This window comes from Numenius arquata, chromosome 12, assembly GCF_964106895.1.
Source record: "Numenius arquata chromosome 12, bNumArq3.hap1.1, whole genome shotgun sequence".
Lineage (NCBI taxonomy): Eukaryota > Metazoa > Chordata > Aves > Charadriiformes > Scolopacidae > Numenius > Numenius arquata.
The window spans coordinates 36843399-36860097 of NC_133587.1; the positions used below are offsets into that span (position 1 = coordinate 36843399).

The 16699-nt window shown below is 39.9% G+C and overlaps 1 protein-coding gene across 1 annotated transcript in view; it reads right to left on the reverse strand.

Moving 5' to 3' along the window:
- The window catches only part of DPP6 (dipeptidyl peptidase like 6), a 410215-nt gene that overhangs the window by 71640 nt on the left and 321876 nt on the right, over window positions 1-16699 (reverse strand). Inside the window, exon 8 of the mRNA XM_074157769.1 lies at window positions 12034-12154. Within this exon, the coding sequence (XP_074013870.1) occupies window positions 12034-12154 (121 nt within the window). The remainder of the gene's footprint in view (window positions 1-12033; window positions 12155-16699) is intronic.

Here is a 16699-nt window from a genome sequence, read left to right on the forward strand (position 1 = left end):
TATCTATCTGCTACTACTTCATTTTAGAATCAGTTTGTAGAGATAGTCTAGATCTAAAGTATGATGCAAACCTTTTTTCTGCATTTTGAAGAAGTGTTGATACTTTGCAGACTGGAATATAACTATTACCAGATCTCAGTAGAAAGGTATCATTCTCTGGTCCCTAGCACAGGCTTCACAGATTTAAGGCTTAATTGGTTACATTCAAGCATACAGTACTATATAAGTCAGTGGAAACACTCAAAAGAGAATCTTGAAGCAAAACTCAGAAAAGTTTAAAGAACATGTATACTTGTTAGAGGTATCAACTACTGCTTAATTGTATAATTTTGTTCTGTATCTAGTATATAAATCAGGCTACTGTACATACTACATGAGAGTGTAATTGTAAATTTTACACCTACTTTTCTGGCACATTTGTATGAATTATGGGAAATCTTTTTCTGCTAATAGATTGGAATTCAAATACTCTGCACAACAGACTGCAGTGGTTGCCCTTCGCTGTATAATCAGAACCAGGTGGGACAATGAGTGAATGTTTTCTTGGTGTGGCTTACATCCATACAGCCACTATAGTTGCAAAGCCATCTAGGAGACCTAACTACATCACAGGAAATTTTGTGGCTAAAAACACAGAGCACTTGATAGTTTGCTTTGGTACTACCCGATGCTTGCACTCTCATTAAAATCTCAAAAATCCTTTAGAAGTGAGAAGAGACTCCTTCAAAATCCACAATTAAGGAATTTGTTAATAAGAAGAATTTTAAATAATTAAAATAAATTATAGGATTTAGCTCTTAGCAACATTTTGTGTTGCTGTGCTCTTTGATGTAATTCAAAACAATAGACTAAAATTTTCCAGTGCAGAGCGACATACAAGAACTTTCATGGTCTTAAAACTTCTTATGGTTGTGGATTAGGGAACAACAATTTTTCAGTCATTATCCAGAACAAAAAGAAAAGGAAAAAAAAAAGGTAGTCTAATCATAATTTTCTGGTATGCAAACAATAGCTTGTCAAGCTGATTGCACAAGCTGGCTGAAAGCGTGATCATTCAGCACCAAGATGACCCAGGTGAACACAGAAATGGCCGTGACCCCTTTAGAAGAAAAGAACCGGGAAGGGCAGCATCAAATCCAGCTCCACGTGGCCTGGCTGTGGCATGGAAATATTTCTTAAACCCAGTTTGCAATGGGAAGAGTGGAAAGCAGGCAAAGAGGCTGGAGAAAACATAAGTGGTTGCTGCTGTTCTTGCTGGAGGCTGCAGAGCTGAGCAGACGTAGAAACACTGGGTCTATCCCTGGTGTAATAGCTATGGTCTGGTGGACCACTAAATCTGGCTTGTGATGTATCAACCCACCTCCAGAACCTGAGAAATCACAGTGGATGTGGGCGAGGGCTGCAGGGAAGCAGAAGCAGGGTGCCAGGTTGGAGCAGAGCCTGCTGTTGTTTCCCACGGGTTTGAAGGAAACATCTCCCACTGGTTACGGCATTGCTCGGTCCCTGGTGTTCTCGGCTCTCATCCCAGATACCAGGACATGATTAAAGGTGTCTGGATTCAGTTCCTGCTGTCCCACACTCATGGCTTTGCACCACTGCAGACCAGGAGTAGCTGTACCCACTGCAACCCACCCTGCTGCAGACATGTGGTGTTTCCAGGCAGCTCGTACCCCCGGCCTGGCACACAACAGCCAACGCGTCCCTGGACACTTGTATTTTACTACTTACACATCTGAAAGTTTTAAGATCATGTTTAAAATATGCTATTTTCCTCTACTTTTCTAATTAGTGTTAACTCTGTGGCATAGCCTCCCCTGTAGACCTGTACCCATCGAAGACTGGAAAACAGCTGGTGCAGAAGCTACACCATATGGTAGTTACTTATAGCAACATAAACTAATTGAGTGTTGAGGGTGATAGAATCCCTGGATGCTTTATCTTTTAGAAACTGCTGGTATGTCAATCTGATTGCTTTGAAGATCTGCCCTAGTTCTTCAGTTTTTCTGACTGAGAGCAAAATCCAGGCAGAGTCACCTCCATGTCCTGCTTGGTATCAACATTGCAGTCACCACCGGGCTTCTTTGCCCCGGTTTGAAAAATACCTTGTACTGGAACACTCACATCTCTCATGTCCTAAAGGTCTGAGGTCCAATGGAGAGCTGGTAGCTTAAAACACTGGTGCAAAAAACCAGTTCTGTTTTAAGAGAGTTTTTTTCCCAGTACCAGGATCTGAGTGTGCTGGTTATCACTCCTCATGCACATTCCTCAAGCAAGCGCAGTGCTGATAGGAATACCAAAGATCATTTTTCACATACAAAGGTTTAACCTCCTGCCTGTTCTGCTGGAGGAAACAGTGGACTTCAGCTCTGCAGGGACACCCCTCGTCCCCAGCCAGCCCTCAGCAGTAACTCACCCTTTGCGTTTCACAGGTCATTACCTCCTCTGCTCTCCCAGTCAAAGACTTGCTCCGACCTCTCACTGTTTCCAACTGATATTAGGATTTGGAGTTGTAGTTTTTTAACTGCACTTTAGTGCGGTTTGGTTCTTTGTTTTTTGCTTTGTTTTGTTTTTTTCATTAGGAGAGCTGACAGACACAAACTATGAAATGGCTTCTGTCATTTCTGATATTCTTTTGCTTTTCCTACTATTTTACAACAATGGATAGGCCAACTCTCCAGTAAGAATCTCATGTCTCAGCAGAATTTTCATCCCTTTCATGTAGCTTTCACTTGTTCTAATTTGGACAGCATACATTTAGTTTTGCTTTTTTTTTTTTTTAAATTTCTTACAGCAGATAGTTTTTATTCAGGCCAAGGAGCAGCAAGAGAGAGAGAGGATAGCTATTTAAACAGCCTGTGGGTTTTTTTCCCCTGAATTTCTATAAGCAAGGCTGCACCAAGGAAGAACCAGTGCATCAAGAAAAAAACCACAGAAATTTACTTTTCATGTCAAATTGGTGGAATTATGCACTAACATAAAACTTCTATGGTTATCTTTTAATTTGGTTGTTCTTTCTATCCTTTTTAATTACTTCTTGATTGCAGCACTTTAAATATTAAGACTGGTTCTTTTCTTTAAAACATGTTTTTCACAAAAAGTTCATTGATACCCTCAGAAGAAGAAAATCCCCAATTTCTCTCAGGGGAATAATGAGGCAAATGTAAATTTTTCATGATAAAGGTCTCCATTCCCTATACTTGTACAAGTGGGTTATGTGCATTTATCCTAAAGTATATAAAATCAGGTATTCTCTAACTTCTGAATGGATATTGCAAAAGCTCCTACAGTGACTTTGTAATCTCAGAGCCAACATGTCTAACTGCAAAGAGATCAGAAAAAGCCATGAAAACTGTACATAAAATCATATAACTGTAGAAGAAGCCGAAAGGTCTAGAAGAAGCCGAAAGAAATCTTCTAGTCCCCCGCTTCAAGTGAAATAAAACTGATGTTTATCTCAGCAAACTATGACAAAAATCTGTCTAATTCACTCTTAAAAATCCATGAGGACAGAGATCCCTACAGTATCCCTGGACAATATACCTTAACAGATATATTTCCCCCCAATATTAATGTACATAGTTTTAATAAATATTAACCCAATGCTTTTAACCTTCTACAACATTCTACAGTTTGGAAAACTCTTATAAGTGTCACAGCCACCAACACAGAAATGATACATTTTTGTTTTATCCACAGTGAACCTGATCACCTAAATTCTCTGTGTTTTATTATATCAAACCACAAATATGATTTTACGGAGGAAAAACATCGCTCTCAAAGTTGAGTGAATTTGCAAATACTCTCTAACATTCATACTCTTTTTTTTTCTGGGAATAATGTCAGTTTAAGATATTTCCTTTGCAATCCTGCTAGAGGATATAAAGCACAAATATTATAGCAGGACCCTCGCATTCAGCAGCCTGATGCAGATCAAGAGCAAAATTACTAGCTTTCATGGAGTTATTCCAGACTTCAGATTAGCATGGCATAGGTCAAAATTTATTTTGCAATATGTAGAGTACTAGTATACTAATTAGTTATTAAAAATACCAGCATAATCAGAAAATGGGGACACAGATCTCCAACAGCATATTTAACCCAAGGCTATTGTAACGAATTTGGTGCAGAGAAGTAGAACTCATGCACAAGTAGAAAAACATAATAGCTCTGTTATACAACTTTTAATATAACATTTATTGGAAATATTTGACTCAGTGAGACAATATCTATTTTCAGATACCTACCAGGTGCTACTTTCATACTCCGATACTGTTCTATGTATTTTATTTGTCAATTTTTCATTTTTATTCACATACTCTTGCTTAAGCAGAACAGTAGCTAACTAATTGCATTTAATTTGGTTGCAAACTGGGAAGCTCTTTTCTCACATAAGGTAATTGAAGAGATAACTGTATCCCTGACAAAGCAGTGGCAGTAAAATAACAGTGGAAAAGAGAAGAGATTCTACCACAGCAGCTGGTTAAATTTTGTGGGAAGTTGCACATCTCGACTAAATCTGCAGAGATCAAAAGACTTAGTCTGGATTTAAATGTCTGTAACTGCACACAATTTATGCTCTTGTGTTTGCTATATAGACTGCAAATCTATTTTCAGGGAAAGATTCATATAAATTTCAATAATCTCTTTAAGCACATAGCCAAGCAGACCTGAACAACTCACAATTTGTTGCAATGCAGACGAGTGTTGCCTTACCTTAAACGATTAAAATACTGGCAACAGCAGAGTATGACATTTTTATTTTTACTATTACTGCAAGAAATCATCCAATGACAGCTGGCTCAGAGCTTTTCCTGAAGAAATTCCCTTTTAAATAGGATTTCTGTGAAAGGACAGTGCAAGCTTCAGTGCAAACACAACCACCTCACCCACTGAACACCTTTTGACGTAAAGCACTGGCGGCCGCTGGCTAACCTGCAACATCAGGATGGACATCTGGCTTCCTTCCACCGCCCCAAGGAGATTACTGACCACAGTAAATAATATTCTGTTTTCCTTCCAAAGCCGTCCTGAAACCTGAATGATGGCGATCCAAAAATTAGAGGATGACAGGTGTTGGTTTTGGCTGGCAGCCCCCTCCACAACCTTCTGCAGAAAGGGAAGGTTAAAGACTGGGCTAGAGCTGGCAAGGTTTATCGTGGTGCGGTGCTGGATTTTGAAGCCAGTCCAGATAACAGCACATTTTAAAGTTTTCAGGAGCTTGCTGATTTCTAGGCAGGCATTCGCAATGTGCCTTGAAAATGGTTCAATTTTCCCTGACCTTTGCCAACTGAGAAGGGCCAGAAGGCTGCTCCTGGTGATGCAATCTATAGTGTGAGCTTCCCTATGACAGGGGAACCTCTGCCAAAACAAGAAGGTGAGGGAACTTCTACCAAATTTTTCATTAAATCATCTGGTAAAATGTAAGGCTCTCTTTTCCTCTGCTTCAACATGAATTAGGCAGAATAATGCTGAATCTAGTTCGTCTTCCTTGCAACAGAATTATGTACTGTAGAAATATCCACTTCAAACGCATGGCTGAGACCAAGAGCTTTGGTCTTTTTATTTTGGCTGCAACTGAAATGGCCAGATTTTATGCACATTTGGTATAAATGATCATGCAAATAAAGGTGAACCAAAAAACAGCCACCTACACTTTCAATAGGCAGCTGTATAATGGCTAACCGGGAATTGCACAGCCTCAAGTGCTACACAACAGCTGCGTGTGCTGAGTGGGCAACACTGAATGATGTCCAATACGCAGAAAAGAGAAAAGCTTTCTATTTTAATATGATGACAATGTCACTGAAGCACAACACTGGCTTCACTACCTCGCCTCAACAAGCACAGAAATGAGGGAACAAATTCCACGCAGCTTCCCCAGAAGCCCTGAATAACAGCAGCATATACTTGAGGACAAACTAGTGATTTTTAGGCTCAGGGTGCATTTGTAGCACTATATGAGGCCATTTCCCAGTGACAAGTGTTTCCCTACCTCCTTTATCCTATAGCAGATGTATAGCACTGCAATTTATCCACCTCCAGGAAATATTTTCTCTGTGACTGAAAATGTGAAAGTTCTTAAAACCAAACAAGAACCTGTATTCACCGTCTCAGTGATTCTTCACGTATCTTGTCAAAACGCATAACTTGTAGTCATAGTAGGGCTGTCCCCTTTTACTGTCTAGAGCCCTGGTTTTAGCATCCTTCCAGCAAGAGATTAATTCATCCAGAGTATCTTAAAAAATTCAGTGATGACTCAGTCTAATTCTTCATCGCATCCTCCCCCACCAGGTCTTGGAGGTACTAATTACTGGTAAAGGTTAGACCTATGCTGTGAAATATTAGGATATCTGATCTGCTTCTCTGGTGACACTGAGCAGAAATTTTAGGAGTTACTTGCTTTCAGCCTAATTATGAATGTCCTTTTCCAAATTCAGGTATAATTTGATCATCAAAGTTCCTGTTTTCAAGTAGAAGTTCAGAGTTCTCAAATTATACAATGAAAAACTGAGCACATGGACAAATTAGGTATGGCATCATTTCAGGAGACTTATCTAGAATTTTCCCAGTATTAAGACCATTTCCAGAGTCCCAAGGACTAATACATCTAAACTTAAGAAATATATCTACTTCACTTACTTGAAATACTATAAGCATAAAAGATACTGCTCAAAATAATTGCTATTTCATTTGGCAGCTGCTACCAGGCACTGCACCTCTGAGACCAGCCATACATGTTCTAAATATACCCTCTGATTTTTGTGAGATGCTGATTAAATTATGGAAAAGATTTTTCTTTATTACTGTGTTCTCTCTCCTATCTTTATGAAGTCTAGAAAAGGAACAGAACCACTATTAGCATGAATCAGCCTGTAGCTTTGAATGTGTAGTTCCCATAAGCTAGGGGAGAGTTTCAGGGAAATGTATGTTAGGGGAAATTGGGAGCCTTCACTAGATCTTGCAGCAAAAAAAAAATCTGCAGTTTCATTGTCTTAATGAGGATGACATCCTGGCCTCTCCCACCAGGTGTCACTGCAAAGTCACATAAGAGGATCTGTTGGTGATAACATAAGATGCAGGCAGAATGAAGATTAATAAGGCATACAAGTCACTGCTGAAAAAGAGTCTCTTTTCACTCCTCCCATTGCTCCCTAGCCAAAAATAAAGCATAGCAACACTGCTGTGCATTGAGCTCAACAGAGTATTAATTTTAAATGATGGATACGTATAGCTCATATTGCGTAAGAGTTTTAAACGCATGCCATGGGAGCTGGGGCTCGTGCTGGGCTGCCAGATGTGGTTCTCACTGACGTGAGGATGAGATGTCCAGATGAGACATCACAGCCACGGTGTCAGGACTAAGTCTGGAATGGGGATACTCACTTTGAGATATCTTCAGAGACTTGTAGGACAAATCCTTCTGACCTCTCTGATAGTGACATGAGATGAGGGAGTAACTCATGTGCAATTCTTCCTTTTGCAACCAAAGTCCCTAAAAATCACAAATGTGTCCTGCAGACCAAGTTGCAAAACAGCTTCTAAGGGACTTACATCTTACATCCGAGGACACGTGCAGCAAAACACAAGGAAACCCCTCAGTTTCACACTCTATGGATGGGACAGGCCCATCTATGGGTGAAAATCCTTTCTTCCCCTCCCACTGGTGACAGGAGCACATGCCACTGCTCACCCATGATTTCCGAGAAGCTAAGGTGCTAACAAGATAAGTAGCTCTCCAGAAGTCATGTACGTCTATCTGTGAAGTCAGACTTGCTCAAAGGAGGTCACACCAGGGCTTTAGAGCAGTGCAGCCCAGGAAAGGTCCCTGTCCTTCTCAGCAGAACCACCTAACGGAACCCTGAATTACCCTGCTGGGATGTCCCCGATCTGGCAGCAGCAGGCCAGCATGGAGGGAGGGAGTTCTGCCCCCTTCCTCAGGATTCAGCATTACACACTCCCAAACACAAAAGAACTCCAATGATCTTCCAAACTGCAGCACAGGGACTTCCCAACCTTCTCTTTGTCATGTAGCAGGATCACACAGGCAGTGCCCCTTCTCACAGCATCTGAACAGTCTCCTCAAGTGCCTGGTAGCAAATGAAGATACTTTAAATACACCATGATGGAATTCATCTCAGTTGAAGAGTGCTGTAACAAAGTGCTTAAATGAAATTAATTTTACCTGCACTTCACCTGTTAAAATGTACATTACTTTAATAAAAGTACTACATGTATATAAGAACATATAAATACTCTTATCCTATTGCTTTGAAAGTACTTTGTGCTATACCACCACTTGTTTTAACATTATCTTTAAGCCTCATTGTCATTCAAGCCAACAACAATTGCACAGCAAACTGAAATACAAAACACTCTGCCAGTGCTATGCATTTAAATGCTTAGCTGGTTTCAGTTGCAGAAATTTAAACTTTCTTTTATAGGATATCACTCCATTTTAGTATAAGCATCTATCAGGCACAGCTCCGAAAATGTTAAGTCAGACTACGAAAACATTGTCAATGCTTATTTTAGTAATAAAAGCCATGTTTAATCTATGCTTTCATGTTACAGTAATCTATGTATCAATCTATAACCTTCCAGCTAAATGCACTAAGTAGATTAAGCTCTGATTGATTTGAAATGTTTTTCACTATATTATCAAAAGTCTACAGATCAGCATAAATACCTCGAAGAAATTTTTTCCCCTTTGGCAGATTTACAAAAGCAGAGCTTAACTTGAATTGAAATGAACTTCTGCATTTTTCCAGGGCAAAAAACCTGTCAAATCTACTCTGGATCTCCCCTGCTTCCGGACTTAGTAAAAACCTGTGATTAATAGCACCCTGCATCTATTCTGTCATGACAAAAGCAATCACATTATGAAGAAAAGTGTTCCCTCTGGGTCTACCATTCATATCAAGCGTTGGGGGTTGCCCCAAACAGTGGCACTACTAGGACTGCGATCTGCATACAGCGCTCTGCAAACAGCTCTCGGATGGGGAGGGAGGGATATTTGTTGATGTGCTCTTGCTGATTACGACAGAAGACCTTAAAAAGTGGTTTCCTCAAATAGAAAACATCAAGATGTATTTTTTTTTTTCTCTGTGTGTGTTGCGTTTAGGGAAAGTGAGAAGCAGGTCAGGAGCTGTCACAGTAACCCGGCGGGCGCTGCGGGGAGGCTCGGCTGCCACTGCCAGGGGTGGTGAACTTCAGCAACAAAAAGAGCACGGGAGGGAAGAGGAGTGCGCTGAACTCTCTGTGATCCCACTTCAGCGCTTCTCGCAGCTCCTTTTCAGACTATCTGCTGGAGATGGCTGCACAGATGGAATGAGATTTCTACATATGCTCAGCATCTATCCTGGTAGCTCGCTGAGACAGTGGCAGTGAAAACAAACATGTGTCTGAGGATCCCATCCAGCTCTGTTAGGGAGATGAGGAAGACATGGCTACAAACATCAGAGGGAACAAGGGAAGAGGAAAAATAGTCCTGAGGTGGTAAATTCCAATCCTTGCCCAGATATCAAGCAAATCCAGTCAGGTGAGTTTGGATTTGAAAATTTCCATTTATGCCACCAAAGATGACGCATCTAAGAATAGGAGAGAAGTTGGAAAAAATAAAGGCACTGGTAACAGTGTGTTGGCAGAATATCCCAGCGCTGCTACAGTAAAACTTCAGCCTCACTGACAACGATGCCTGAATTCCCATAGACTCCGCGGAGGAGGTGCCATCCATCTCTCAGTGGTCCTTACCCATTTACACAGTACTTCTTCTGGGATCCCTCTCCATCCATCCATGCATTCAGAGAACTGACATCTGAGCACTGCAGACACATCTGATCCTGTGGCTCCACAGCTTGTTCAAGCATCTGCCTCGAATCCTCAGTCCTTACTCCAGTCTCAGGTTTACCTCCATGAGGACTGCAGAAGTGGCGTTCTGCAGGAGAAGGAGCTCAGCTTACACTGTCCAGCTCTAGGTTTGATTTTGGATTCTGCACCACATCACTCGGCAATATTTTTATCTCAGGTTTTCCTGTGGGTCCTTCTACACCTTGCTTGTGATGCAAGAGAAGTTTTTATTTCAAAATAAGCTGTACTTGGACAGAAAGTGACATTTTCAAAGGGTTGCTACACCCAAACTTGTGCAAAACATACTCCCAGTGAATAGCAGGTCCAGCAGTCCTACTCTGTACATGCTGCTCTGAGAGGTTACAGAACCTGCCTTGGTATATCCAGATTGTATTTCATAGAATCACAGAATCATGGAATAGTCTGGTTTGGAAGGGACCTTAAAAGGTCATCTAATCCAACCTCCCCTGCAATGAGCAAGGACATCTTCAACTAGATCAGGTTGCTTTGATCATAGATTCATTTCTTATCCCAGCACATTAACATAAAGTTAACAAGAAAGTTAATTATAAAGGACAAACCTGAAAGTCAATGTCAGCCAAGAAATTGCCCAAGCAATCCCATAATTGAATAAAAATATGTGTCAGCAAAACACAAGTGTCATCATGGGCTTGCTGGTGTGCTTGGAGTTCAGCAGGTTGACAAACTCCTGTCAGCATGGTGCTGCGTACAAGACTATGAGAAGACCTTATGTACTAAATTATGTTTATCAGCAAAACACAAGTACTAATAGGCTCGTTTGACCTACGGAGTCAACAGACCTGCCCACAACTTGAGCAACAAATTAATAAATAAAGAAAAAGTAAAGATATTTGCACTTTGTAACTTTTCAGCCACGCCTCTAGTTGCAAAGTGCTTTGCAGGGAGGACATTTACTTGCAAATATTCAGTGGTACAGTGTAAACACACATTTAAATATCAAAAGTAATCTAAACCCGTATCAGATTTTTCCACTGATGTGTTTGACCAGTTTGTACACTGATTTATGGGACATGCTTCTCCAGGAGTAGCAAACAAAGTAATTTATTTCAATTCCCTCACTTTTGAGTCCAACAGTCCCAGCTTAGCTGTAATATACAGTAATTTAAGGAGTGCTTCACATTTTTACACCAATTAATGGTGAATGGCATTTTGCAACCTATTTTGTTCCATTAAACCTCAAGAAAACTGGGAGCTGCCAACAGGGTGCAGTTAATAGACATATCTGGACACTTCTTTCTGTAGAGGTAAGAAAAGCTTGGGACTGTGCTGGGACCTGCAGGAAGAAGTGGGACTTTAGAGGGAAACTGTGCCACAAGAGAAAGACACTGCTGGGTCCCAAAAACAGGATCCTTGTGAAAAAAAACTGCTGGCAGCATTAGCCAGCGACAGAGAGAGGGATGCAGGTTGTGTGCATGTTATATATATATATTTTAATTTTAATTCTGATAAAGTATTAGATCAAAAACCTATAACATCCCCCAAAAGAACCAGGGGTGTCTGGGATCCTCTCCTAAGATAGTGAGCGGGTGAGATTATTTTGTAAGCAGCTGCCCACACCTAAGACACCTAAAGGACCATTTACCAGCTGAAAGGACCAAAGCAAATCAGTGCTCCAGTGATGACCCTCTACCCCACCAGGCCCATTTTCAAGGGAAAGAATTCAATTACTGTGAGGACCTGTCTGCTTTCAGAAAATTTTTAGGTAGCAAGATCTGGGCAGCTTCCCAGGCCCACCTAGTGGTGTGGAAAACAACCAGTCAAGTAAAATTGTTTCCTTGCATCTTCCTTTAAAATGAAACCTTTTTCCCTCCCCATTTCTGTCCTTTTCTGTGATTTGAAAACTGTCAAGTCTATGAGTGATTGCAGGTGCCATTAAATAATGAAGCAGTTCTGTTCATTAAAGCTTTGTGATTTATTACCTTCGGGCTAAGGGAAAGAAAAACAGCCTGAAAACAGAATTCTTACATCATTTCACATTATTTCCAGTCCAGCATTTCAGAAAACTGTTAGAATAGCAGATTTTCAGTTCCATGGTCCACCAGTCCCCAGAAATGCACTGCTGAACGTCTAATTCCAGCCAGTTCTGTAAATCTAGAGTGTAACTTAAATTCATAACTAACTGCTGCCCTAAATGTTATGTCCTACCTTCATACAGCCAGTCGCTGAGCCCATTGAAAATAACACCTTCCTTTCCTGTGGAGACCACGCGGATGGCTTGTTTCCCCACATGGGCACAGTAATAGATGTTATTCTCAAAGATAAATATCTGATTTGAAGGGAAAAAGAAAAAGAGAACAGCATTAAGCAGTGGCTCCATTATAAAATGTTGCATTTTTCTTTTACAATAATTGGCAGTACAAAATCACATATCACATTTTTATAGCGTCTTTTGTCAAAAAAGGATTTCCAGAGCTTGCTTCCAATTCCATCAACTAATAGAAAGATGCTAATTTACAACAAACTGAAGTCTTAGTCCTTTGATACAAGCTTTATTTTTCTCACTCCTGTCTCCATTTCAGAAATTGAACAGTGCAGTTAGAGGGTATGAAATGAAGAATGCCCTCACTCAGGATTTTGAAAAAGTGGTCCAGGACACAGTAGCAGTTTGCAGAACTGATGGTGATGTTATGTGGTGAGTGAACTGGCTACTGGAAATGGCTTCTTGCTTGTTTCCAGCTGCTCCTGTTTCCAGCTCTTAAAACACAGCTGGCAACGTATTAAATAAATTTGAATCCAACTTTTAATGCGGATGCAACAAGACGGCATGTGCTATCAAACAGGGGGCAGTTACGTCACTGCAACAAACGAGGCCCAACCTCCACGAGAAGGTTGATGTTTCAGCTGGGGAGGAGATATACACACACTCCAAGGACCCTTGCCCAGATTCTCCCAGCAAATGAAGGCTTTGCAATATTTTGTACTGTATTAAAATTTAAATGAATTTACAGGTAAAATAAAGAAGGTGGATTGACAACCTGTTCCTGCCTTTCGCTTTGTAAAGCATTGCAATGTTTTCTGTCTTCACTGGTTTGTCTTTGAAAACTTCATTGCACTAATCAGGCTGCATGAGGTGTCCAGTAGCTGCAATGGAAAAATAATACAGTGCTCTGACTTCAAACTGTCTCCCATATAATTCAGAGCCAAACTGCAGCACCTCATAGAGAATTTAAAATTATCCTCCTAACTACAGTGCCTTGTACCCTAAAAACGTCAGCCATAATCAAGATAAAAGATAACTGAAGCAGCACAAGGAAGATTTCTCTGTAATGTATCTTATAAATTAAGAAAAAGCTTTTGAACTTCCGTTATTCATCAAAAATAAATGTCTTTGGATTACTTCATATTCTGTGTTAGAAAGATATTAGATGATATTATGAAATATATAATAGTTCATATATAATAGTTTTTACTGTTTGGGTTTCATGACATCAAAGCAGGGCTTTCTATCAAATGATCACAATACTTTCAGCTAATTAGAGGATAAGAAATTTTAGCAAAGAAAAATAATTTAAAAATGTATGGACATCACTTTCACGCTATTTTATGCTTGCTTTACCTAGTAGTTCTAGACTAATATAAAATGACAACAGAAGGGGTCAAGCTCAGTTTTATGCTTCTCTGTACCGGAGGCAAAGACCTGACCCAAAATTTTTGGTGTCTTTTTCTGTTGTTCGTATATGAGCAAGACTTTACCCCCAAGAGTCTTGCAATATATATGCCTTTAATCATGGACAGCACGTAAAGTCCAACACTGAGCACAGCTGATAGCATGGAAAATAAACCTGTGCTGTGTCAGGAAGATATTCCCAGGTTGAACACCATGTCCATTTTTGTCGTGACACATACAACACAGACGAAAGAAAAGATATTCTGAAAGTAAGAAAAATGGAAACATCCATACATTGACTGAGGAAACTGAAATTGCTAACTCTATAAAACAGACAAGGAAGACATAAGCTCTACATGATAAAGGAGAGGAAATGGAAGAAAAAGAGAAAGATGCATTCACCCTTTCATTTCTCCAAAACAACAAGAAAACCTATGAAACCTGGAAGAAAGCTGTTTAAAAGTGGACAAAAATATTTTTCTTAATGAAATCAGAATTAATGAATGGAACTTCTTGCCCACAGAAGACAAGAACTTTATTCACTTCCTGCTGGATGTTAGAATAGATTCTCAAAAGATTAAATACCCAACAAAGATAACTGAAACATCCTGGGGGACTAAGAAAAAATTGTTTGGGTTTTTTTTTTTTTAAATGCATTCACTTAATCCCAGGGTAATAAAAATCAATGGGGATTTTTCTGTTGGCTTTATGTTTCAGGATGTCACCTGAAACTTTCAGCACAAGATATAACCCTGTTAGCCTCAGGTATCAACACATCACTAACTCCTGTGGGCTGGGAAGAAATCTCTGCCTGTTTGCAACTTGTATCAGAGCTGATTACTTCAAACTGTTTGACATCCTTATGTGACACAACTAATATTGGAGGAAAAATACTAGACTGGTTGGACCACAGGCCTGAGAGAGAAGGAGAACTTTAAGTCAAAGATTAAGTATTTATTCTGTAAGATAAATTTGCACAGCAAGGTAAATGTTTAAACTATCAACAAAATAAACTTAATTCACTTAAAACATACAAGAGCCTTAACAACACTGACTGATATAAAGAGGATTCGTTTAAAATGTTTTTGCAACTCCTTAAGGGTTTCTGAAATAATGTTCTCTACCAAACTGACCCAGAGTGGTATTAAGCAATTATGCTGCAGTAATTAAAATACTGGTGCTTTTAAATGGATTAATTTATGGACCTTTTCAGGAATCTAATGAAAATATTCTCTTAAGCCCACTGCAAAAGTGACAGTGACCAACTATATTGAGCAGATGAATGTTACACCTCCTTTTACAATTGTTCAAGCCACCTTCCTTCCAGCCAACGAGATGAATAAAATTCCTATTTCTTCACAGACCAAGAGAAAAAAAATTCATGTGCATTAATCTGCATTTCTACTGCTTCTATTTATTTTCCAACTGTATGGTGGCATTCTAAGTTTATGTTCTCTTTACCCCATGATTTCTAACATGCATAACTTTTCAACTGAATGAGTGGCATCACTCAAATTTAGCATCTCCAAGCATAAAGATAATGCCTGGATGCTTATTACTTTAAATTATTAGCACATTGTAAAGTATGAATGTTTCCTACACATTAGGAGGCAGCCTTCCACACTGCAAGGTCAGCCCACAGGATTTAACTACAAGAGAGTAGTTAACATGCAAAGTTTGGCCATTTAACATGGAGAGTTTGGTCATCGAAAACTGGTGTTCATGTATAGACAGGCATAAAGTCTTGCCTTGACACTGTTTTAAATTCCAAATCAGTCTAAAGTTCCTTGGAGTCTGAAAAAAACAGTTAGAAAATGGAAGACTCAGGGAGTGGGGAAGTATAACTACAAATCAACATGCTACTCTTCTCCAACATAATGTATGTCATTGTTTTCTGGTTTTAATGTTAAAGCTTTCTTTTATTTTTTACATCCCATATCGAAGTCTGGTCTTTTGCTGGCAAACTAGTTTACCTGAGGGAGTATTCTGGTAAAATAAATCAAATAAGAGACTCATTTTATAATGCTGTGCATCTCTCAGAAATGCTTATATTTATTTTGCAGAATCAGTAAAAAATATCCTTGTAAAGGCAATTATCCATGAACTTCACTTGTAGATGCTGAACAAATGCACAGAAAACCAGTCCCTACGCCAACAGCACGTCATTTTAATAGACAGAGAAGTACTATAGTCCCCATTCAACACATGAAAAAATGAGAGACGGGGTCACCAGAGATAAGACTCAGTTGCCCAAATATAGGCACCCAGAGCCATTTTAAGACCCTTCATGTGTCTAAAACATCTAGCTGATATGATACCGGGAAACCTGTGCTCTCACAGAGTAGCATATAGAGGCCACATACATTTAACACTATTCACCTGAGGTGCTCTAGTAAACTATGTTTAAGCAAACAAATCCTATTTCAAATGTCACACAGGAAAACTGGCAAACCCAGTATTGACTGTGAGTCAAACTAGGGTAGCTTGAGCTCTTTTTCCAGTGCCTTAACCATAAAATCATCCCTACTATAATCATCATTTCACATCAGGTGTTATTATGTACACCTCGATGCTGTTGCTCATAGTCCTAACCACACTTTAGTCCTTAAGCTCTTCTACCCAGACCCCAATCACATGAAATTTCCTAAACAACAGCTCCTATTTCACCAAACAGGCCCTACGAGAATATATGTGAGCAAATGAAATTAATAATTTGGGGTAAACCCAGATTTTTGTAAGGTTAGGCAGTCCTTGAATGGTCCAGGCCTGCATCAGGCCATGATATAAAGGAGGATTCAACTGCCTGAAACTGATCTACGTGCAATTTAAGGTTCCTACGTACTTTCTGTCAATTATCTCTTCAATCAAGAGTGCATGTGAGCATTGTATTGGGTTTACATGGCAAGGTTTTGGTGGGGGTAGCATGGGGCTGCAGGGGTGGCTTCTGTGAGAAGATGCCAGGAGCATCACCCATGGCCTATAGAGCCAATGCCAGCCAGCTCCAAAACAGATCTGCCACTGGCCAAAGCTGAGCACATCAGCAACAGTGGTAGGGGCTCTGTGACTATATATCTATAGAAGGGTAAAAGTCCTGTGCAACAGTTGGGAGAGAAGAGTGAGAAAATGCGAGAGAAACAACCCTATAGACACCAAGGTCAGTGAAGAAGGAGGGGCAGGAGGTGCTCCAAGTGCCAGAACAGAGAC